The sequence below is a fragment of the Lepidothrix coronata genome, unplaced genomic scaffold (genome assembly GCF_001604755.1).
Source record: "Lepidothrix coronata isolate B3197 unplaced genomic scaffold, Lepidothrix_coronata-1.0 Scaffold122, whole genome shotgun sequence".
NCBI classification, from domain to species: Eukaryota; Metazoa; Chordata; class Aves; order Passeriformes; family Pipridae; genus Lepidothrix; species Lepidothrix coronata.
This window is the reverse complement of record NW_016690302.1, coordinates 750912-759052: the sequence shown is the minus strand read 5'-3', so window position 1 is coordinate 759052 and position 8141 is coordinate 750912. Positions and strand designations below refer to the sequence as shown.

The 8141-nt window shown below is 45.6% G+C and overlaps 2 protein-coding genes and 1 long non-coding RNA gene across 3 annotated transcripts in view; 2 read left to right on the top strand and 1 right to left on the bottom strand.

Moving 5' to 3' along the window:
• RBP7 (retinol binding protein 7) overlaps positions 1–306 on the top strand; it is a 3415-nt gene extending 3109 nt beyond the window's left edge. Inside the window, exon 4 of the mRNA XM_017825784.1 lies at positions 50–306. Coding sequence (XP_017681273.1) covers positions 50–100 — 51 coding nt within the window. The 3' untranslated portion in view covers positions 101–306. The remainder of the gene's footprint in view (positions 1–49) is intronic.
• LOC108502648 overlaps positions 1–2634 on the bottom strand; it is a 12849-nt gene extending 10215 nt beyond the window's left edge. The window contains exons 1-2 of the long non-coding RNA XR_001876546.1: positions 2351–2634; positions 568–707 (exon numbers count right to left, since the gene is read on the bottom strand). This is a non-coding gene — a long non-coding RNA (uncharacterized LOC108502648). The remainder of the gene's footprint in view (positions 1–567; positions 708–2350) is intronic.
• Positions 2635–3707: 1073 nt separating this feature from the next.
• The window catches only part of UBE4B (ubiquitination factor E4B), a 38340-nt gene continuing 33906 nt past the window's right edge, over positions 3708–8141 (top strand). The window contains exon 1 of the mRNA XM_017825682.1: positions 3708–3735. Coding sequence (XP_017681171.1) covers positions 3708–3735 — 28 coding nt within the window. The remainder of the gene's footprint in view (positions 3736–8141) is intronic.

Sequence of the window (8141 nt, the reverse complement as noted above, 5' to 3'; positions counted from 1 at the left end):
CACATCTATACTTTTGTTTCTTTGTTTTTGGTTTGGTTTTTTTTGGTAGGAGCTTCGTTGTGAGAACCAAGTGTGCAGACAGGTCTTCAAGAGAGCCTGAATCTGGGTGTTGTCCTGGCTCCTCCCTGCAGAGACAGCTCTACCCAGGAGACCACACTTCATGTCCAGGGATGGCCCTACAGACAAGATCAGATCCCTTGTACCTATTAACCTGAATGGGCTGATGTTTCTGGCTCAGGAAATAAGTGTGCTGTTGCCAGTGTCAAAAATCTGATTTTTGCTAATAAATGCCCCAAACCAAACTCACCTCAAGTACCTTACTTTTGAATGTGTTTCTGTAGGAAAAAGTCCAACTCAAAACAACTGGTATGGCCTGGGTCTCTGGTTGACTAAGAGTCTGCATTAAAACAAGGATTCTAAAGAATCCCAATTCTAAAGGGGCATGTCAACATCAAACAAAACAGGGGGAATGATGGGAGGGAAGATAAACAATGAAGCAAACAAAAAGAATACAGATTTATTGTTCAAAACGTTTCTCTTTAAGATGCAGAGTAGTAGTTAACTCACTTGCCTGTATCCTGCAGTGTAGTGTGAGGTCCCACACTGTGCCATAGCTGCTTCCTCCTCCTCAATAATTACTGAGTTTGCCAGAGGGAACCAGCCTGGGGTCAAATCCCAGAACGTGAGTAATCCACGGAGACTCCACTCTGCAAAATAAGTGAACTCTGTAAGCACATAAACAGAGTGAAAACGATGCTCCTTTAGTTCAGATTATTTTGCATCCAGCTGTTCAATTAGGTTAAATATTTTTCTTTATGCAATATTACAGGAGGTCATGGGGCAGCAGGTTTTATTCTGCCTTGTGTGAACACAGGGAAGTGGTGAGTTCAACTTGGCAGGTACAAGTGAAATGAGTTGGTGCACTTTGTTGGTAACACTAACAGTGTATCAGGAGTGGAAAAAGAGTTTTAACTTCTAGCTTTAGCTTAGCAACTTAATTACTTGACATGAAAAAATAGTCCTTGACATTTTGAAACATGAGTAGCACCACCTTCCTGATACTTCCTATCAGTTCAGAGGGTTTAAAGCCACCACCAAAGTCAAACAAAATCTGTTGAAACCTATAAAGGTTTTAGTTAGATTGACCTCCCCGTAATTACTAAAGGCCTGTGTAAATATAAGCTGGTTTCCAAAATAAGAAGAAAAGAACTAATGGTCTTTACACAGTTAAGGAAATGTGGGGACCAGCAGTAAAACGCCTGGTGTTTATTCTATGGATCCTGACAGTGTCTTCCTTCTGGAACTGAGTAGCTTTTCATTTGTTTGAAAACGAACTTGCTGTTACAGCGTTACTGGAATAGAAATAACAAACCCAGGCAGCAGCCCTGCTCGCATCCATCAATGAAATACAGCAGCAGCCACAGGGAGTTTTCTGCTCCACTGGATGGCGCTTCTGCGACGCGCTGTACCTACATTTAACTCCTAAACGTTTTCAGTGTTAAACTGCGCAGATCTTCTCAAACCCCACAGCTTTCAAGCTGTGCCTTCCAGTAAAAGCAATGCAGAAAGGCAACGATGACCTTAACTCTGTTGGTACAGAGAGAGGCTCCAAGTAGAAATCAGAAAAAGGCAGCCTTAGAAACCTGCATGACTGGAAGTGTAATAACTCCTTTAGGAAGTTGCTGTTAGGAAGCCCTTCCTGATAAAAATAGAAGAGTTTTTATCAGCAGAGTGATGTTATTTTTATTGCTGCCTTCCTACTTCAAATTGCTGGTCTGGAAGCAGGTAATGCCAGGCAGAACTTGCTTGAGGATGCTCTGGAGATCTTAGGGCTGAGAGAAGCTACTACAGTGACAAAACTGCTTATTCTGATTTCATTTCCGTGCAAACCGACCCACACGCTTTCATAAAACACAAATTAAACACCTTGAAATTCGTGGTGAAAAAAAAGGAAGGGAGTAGTCGCGTGTTCTGAAAGTGGGGGGAAATAAAGGCATTAATATAGACTTTGCCAAAAAGATATGAACTTGAATTAAAGAACTGAAGGACAAGAGCAGAGCTCCACAGACAAGGACTTGGACCCCCTTTTATTCAAAGGTGTTTCAATTTTCTTGAAAAAAAAAATCCCAAGAAGGTAAACACAAAATGAAGTGTAATCTAAAATTCAAAGGTAACAATATACATATGTCCTATAAAAAGACCAACAATATATCTTACGATCCAATTATTTATAAAATTCTTTTTTTCCTTTCTGAGCACCTCAGTTAAGTCATCGAAAAGGTTTTGTTCAAAAAAAAATTAGATTAATACATTAAAAATGCGCATAAAAACACAAGACCAAGTATCCTACCTGCCTCATATACCCATTTCAAAGCTTGGATCAATTTTATTGCTGTGTGATTATTTGCAGTGTGTATGAAACTATGTCCTAATTGCTCATAAAGACCAGTTTAGTTCCATCTTAGAACATCCTGTTGTCCAGCTTTTATGGGATTCTTTCCCTTGCTGACTCAACCCCGCTGCCCTGTTCAGGTCTTGTTACTAGTGCCTGCTCATCCTGGGCTAAAAACCTGCTGATGCAGCTCTCAATTTGTTTATCCCCTTCCAAATCACAGCTTTTAAAAATCCTGTTCCCTTTTACCTGTTTATAACTGATCAAACAAGCCAAGCTGGGGGCGGTGACCCTCCAACGCACTCACAGCTAATCTGACTGGTTTCCTCGAGGGAAAAGATGAATATCTTTCACAAAGATACCATTTTGTGGTATAATGAAAAAACTAGGTGCAGAAAAGTTGGCAATAAAGACAAAAAAAATGCTTCAGGTTCAAACTTCATCTAGGAAAGGCTGAGGGCCCAGTGCTCAGCAGGGTCTCAGTGCCTTGGTTTTCCGTCGATGTGTTACACAGACTGCAGTAAATAGGTAAAATTCCTGGGGATTCTCACTCCCTCGTCACTGGGAAGGGATTAACATGCACGGACCCACCGGAGCGGGGAAGGCTTCAGCGGCTTCACCCCGCTCGGACCGCGGCGGCCCTGAGGGGCTGCAACCGACCCCGGGCAGGCGGCGACGCCTCAGGGCGCTGCTCCTTCCTGCCCTTCTTCCCTGCCCTCACGGGGACCCCCACCCGCCTTGCTTAGACCCCTCACGGACCCCTCGCTCCTCCCGCCGTTCTCCCGCCCCTCACGGACGCCCCGCCCCTCCCGAGCGGCGCGTGGCCCCGCCCCTCCCTCTCTCCCTCCCTGCCTCTCTGGCCCCGCCCCTCCCCGCCCCCTCGGCGCGCCGCCATTGGCCGTCTCGGCGCGCGCGCGGCCCCGGCGTGGCCCCGCCCCCTTTGTGCGGTGGGTCACGTGATCCCGCCCCCCAAGATGGCCGCCGCCGCCCTGTTGTTTTGATGAATAATCCCTGCGCGGGGCAGCGGCCGCGGGCGGGCGGGGGCCGGGGCTGAGGGGCCTCAGGGGGCGTGTGAGGGGCACCGCGGAGGGGCGGCTCCCCCTCGGCCGCGGCGGCAGCGGAGGCGCGGGCGAGCGGGCAGGCGGCGGGGCCGGGGGCGGCAGCGGCGGTGGGTTCGGCCGGCGGCGGTCGCCCCGGAGATGCCCTTGTGAGGCGGCCCGAGGGGCAGCGGCGGCAGGAGAGCGCGGGCTCGGAGCGGCCCCGCGGCGGGGCGGAGGATCGCGCCCTCCCTCCGGGCACCATTAAGAGGAAGGCGATGGAGGAGCTGAGCGCGGACGAGGCGAGTGCGCGGGGCCGGGGCCTGAGGGGCGGGCGGGCCTCGAGGAGGGGGCACCGGGCGGGGCCGGGCCCTGTGCGGACCCTGTGCGGACCCTGAGGGGACGCTGGGCTGGGGAGGGGGCGATCCTGGGGGACTCTGCCTTCGCCCTGTCCTTCCCCGGCGTTTTCTCCGTCCTCCTGTCTCTGCTCTGTCCCTGACCCGCGGCCCCCCGGCTCGGCCCTGGGGTTGGGTGGCCGCTCTCCTGGTTAATTGTTTATTTTCCTCTCCCATCTGCCAGGTGGCCTTTGTGTGCAGCGTGTCCCCTCGCTGTGCCCGGCGCTGCGCGTTCGTGTGCTCTCTGTGTGTGATCTAAAACACCCAGCCTTTTAGCGTAGTAATACACTTAACGTCTTGCCTGTAAGACTCTTTGCTGAGGAGCAAGATGGGCGTGTTTGTGGCCTTGTATTTAATGTCGTTTCTTCTTGAAACAGGCTTCTCAGTTTTCCAGTGCTTCCTTTGATTGCCTTTTCTGTATTTATTCAACCTCTTGCTCTTTCACTGAAGCCTTGTAGTGTTAGGCTGTAATGGACAAACCTGTGCCGTGGAATAACCTCAACTGTTTCTTGTTTCTTCCTTTTAAAAGGTGGTGTTTCCTTTTTGTTTTACTTTGGTTTTTAATATAGACTGAGGTTTTATGTTTTGCTCATGTACTAGAGGACTTCCAAATGGGTTATGTCCTGTTACTGATCAGGACTTTCCCACTGTCCCAGTGTAATGCCCAAATCATGTAAAACTTGAAATCTCTCGTAACTTTAAAATAATAATTTCACATTAATGTTTATTGCATGCATGTAAAATATATTGTGTTGGACCAGCTGCAGTGCAGCCTCAGTGCTTGTATTCCAGGGAGGATCAGAAGATGTTATTTTTGTTCTGTGCTATATCTCCTAGTGGGATTGTGGAGCAGTGGCTGCTGGTGTCCCTCAGATTTACATTCCATAAGGTTCAGATGCTTTGGATCATGTTGTGTATCATGATTTAGCAATCCTGCTGTGTTGCATCACGATGTAAGAGAAAATACTTGGTGCTGTTTACTTGATGAACATCCTCATACTGTATGACAGCACTGGGAAAAGGAGTACAATTCCCACATTGGGAGGAGTGGGATGGGACAGTGGTGTTGTAATTCCTGCTGTGTGAAGGGACCTCCAGTTTTACAGGTGTATTTCAGGAGCACTTTGTTTACAGACAGTTCTTCTCATTGTTGAGCTGCCCTGTTCGTGAGGTGTTTTATGATTAATTTCAGAATTATTTGACCTAAGGAAGCTGGTTTGTGTCCCTGCCTCAGCACTGACATCACCAAACCACTGCATCGTGGCTCTGAGGCTGCAGGACAGGAGTTCTCCAGGGGGGACTCGTCCACCTTTTCTGGCAAAACGTTTGTCTCCAGTGACTCAAAATTTTCCAGGTCTTTCTTGTCCAATTCAGCAAGGATCAGGCTGACTGGACTTTTAGGTGATTGCTTGAGACAATCTTGTATCATTTTAGGAGAGTCACAATGTCACTTCTTGTTATTAATGGGTCCCTCACTGGAAAGTCAGAGCCAAGTCTATTTTAATATTCCTCCACATCTCCACTTTACTCTTCTTTGGCGCAGTAGATCAGACTAAGTGGAAAAATCACCTTCTAAAATACCTTATCTGTGACTTCTTTGGATTCAAACTTTTTATCAGGCCCTGACTAAAGGTGAAAAAACACTTCATGGCAGTTTAAAGTAATTGCAAGGCTCTTCCAGATAAGATTATCTTCTATCAAACCATAATCAGTTATAACACTAGTGGATTGCAGCTTAAAAAGAAGAGAGATAGATACAATTGACAATGGCTTTGGGATTATAGGATGTATTTTAGCTTCAAGGAGGTATTTTCCACTGCTATCAAGTGTCTCTCATTGAAATTTTCTCAGTGTTTGCTGAGCACTAGAAGTTGTCATTCTGTATGGACCAGTAATTTTTTAAGGGGGGAGAAAAGAAATTTCCTTTTTAGTGTGTGAATTTTATCACAATAGCTAGCCCAAGATGAGAACGGGGGCTACACAATAAAAAAACAGAATCAAGCTAAATGTGGCATAAGGTGGGAAAGAATGATGTTAATTTATTGTCTTCTGGAATATACATGATTTTTGAGTAGCATTTTCTGAGCACAGAGCAAGACCAGTATCACGAGTTTAAGGTGCTCTAAGGAATATAAGCAAAATGAAGTTATCTGTTCAAATTACTCTTTATTGTACAGATTTGGAACTCTCCTATTTGATGGTAGAATCAGAAATTTCTTTAGGGTCTCACTAAGCACTTGCCACTAGAGCAGATATTGATACAGGATTTTTTTTAACTGGGAGTGGGTGAGGTACAACTTTCCTGGTTGTACATCTTTACTGGCCTGTTGCAGAATTACATTATCAGTTAACCAGCTCTAACAGGGTGCTATTTTTACATTCTTTGTTGTGATGCATCCAGATAACAGGTTTTAAGAAGTCCACTAAGATCAAAAATGTGTTTCTGAAAACTCCTATTCGAAGACATAGTCCAGATATGTCCAGCAAAGGCTGTGCTGGTTAAAAACCAATGTGCTCTTTCCATCCAACCAATTAGATTTATTTTTTTTTTCATTTAAGCTGTTAAACTGAGTTCTGGAGCTGTGCTCTGTAGGGAAGATGGGCTGTGGAGCAAACAATGCCCCTGTAATAGTGAACACCAAGTAAGTTGTCAGTGTTAGGTAACAATGACACATAACAGCTTTGTCATGTCCCTGTTGCAGGTATTTATTGCTGAAATCAAGGGTTGGGGATTATTCAAACGCCCTGAACTTCCCTAAGAAAATGTTTTAAAAGCCCAGCCATGTGCTGCTTTGTGGTAATGTGGGGAGTCATTCAGTCCAAAATGGGAACAGGTCACTTGGAGCTCCCACAGTCCTGACCCGTTATTTGGGTTACGTGAAGGCAACAGGTTGGGGTCTCCTGGTGTTGTGCAAACAAGCTCCATCTCCTGAGCCCCTGTGTTGTGTCCTCAGCAGAAAGCCCATCTTCCCTCCTCTCTGTGTCTGAGGACACAGGGAATTAACTGGATAGAATGTCTCCACCAATTTTATGCTGTATTTCCAAACTTCTTTTTCAGCCTGTACTTTTGCCTTTCTAACGTAGTATCCTTGTTTCTCCTTTCTTTTTTTGTTTGCTTAAAACTTCCTAATCTTCAGATCAAACTTCAGATTCCCTTGATAATTTTATATAAACCTAAAGCAATATGACAGCTCAGAGTATCCAAGATCCAGATCTGGTCCTTTATTTGCTCAGTGTACCCTCAGTTGTGAAAGCTGTGTCTGTCAGCGGGAAAAATATTCAGAGTTTATTTATGTTGTAATGTTACTTTGTTCAGCAGTAAGGAAGGTAAATATAATTTACCATCCTTAAAGGGGCAGGGAAAAATATTGTATAAATTCCAATTGCAGTGTCTTACCTCAAAGTAGCTCAGTGTCTGGGCAGGTTTCTCCTTCCAGGCACATCTCAGACTGTTTTTCAGGGCAAGTCAGTCTGGGGGATTGGCCCCTAAAAAAGGGGGGTGGTTGATGGACTGAGAGTAACAGAAGGGTTGTCTTGGTGCCCTCCTGTTGGGGCAGTGCTGATTGCAGCTGGATTTGCTGTGACTTGGGCACTGACCTGGCCCAGCACTGGAGGGGAAGGGATGCTGAGCACCACGAGTGACCTCAGTTACCTGCCTGGGACTGGGAGATGATGGGGAGGTGACCTGGTTTCAGTAACCAACATTGGGCTGCACTTGAGAATAAATTGATAAATATATTGGTTATTATCTCTGCCTTTTTATCCTCACACATCTCCTTCCTAGCATCAGATTTGGGACTTGCTAGCAAGGATGACTGTGAGCAGTTGTGGAAGAGCTTCACATCACATTAATTATATAAAACCCAAGAAAAATAAATCCTCATCTCTCTCCTTCAGACACTGCTGCATATATGGACTGTTTGTGTGTGTATTTTTTTTCCATTCCTCCCTTATCTGAAATACATAGTTGTGGGTCTGCTTAAGGGAGAGGAAGGAACTTTTAAAATTTTTAATCAAACTCCCAATTCAGAGAGGCTTCAGTTCAGCTGGGTTGTTTTTAATTTGGTATTTTGTGAGCTGTGAGCACTTCATTTGGATTCAGCAGTAGGGAAAACAGATATGGGGACACGGAGCTGACATTTTCTCAGTTCTACCTCTGGGGGCTGAGGTAGTTCTGTAATTTTTTTATTTTAGATAAACAGTTGGATGAACAGCTGAAAAATTAAGATGTAAGGTACAAGTGGAGAGAAAGACCCTAACATGTGTTACTTTTACTTAAGGCAAAGCCGAACAATTCATTTATGCTCCCCTATTTTG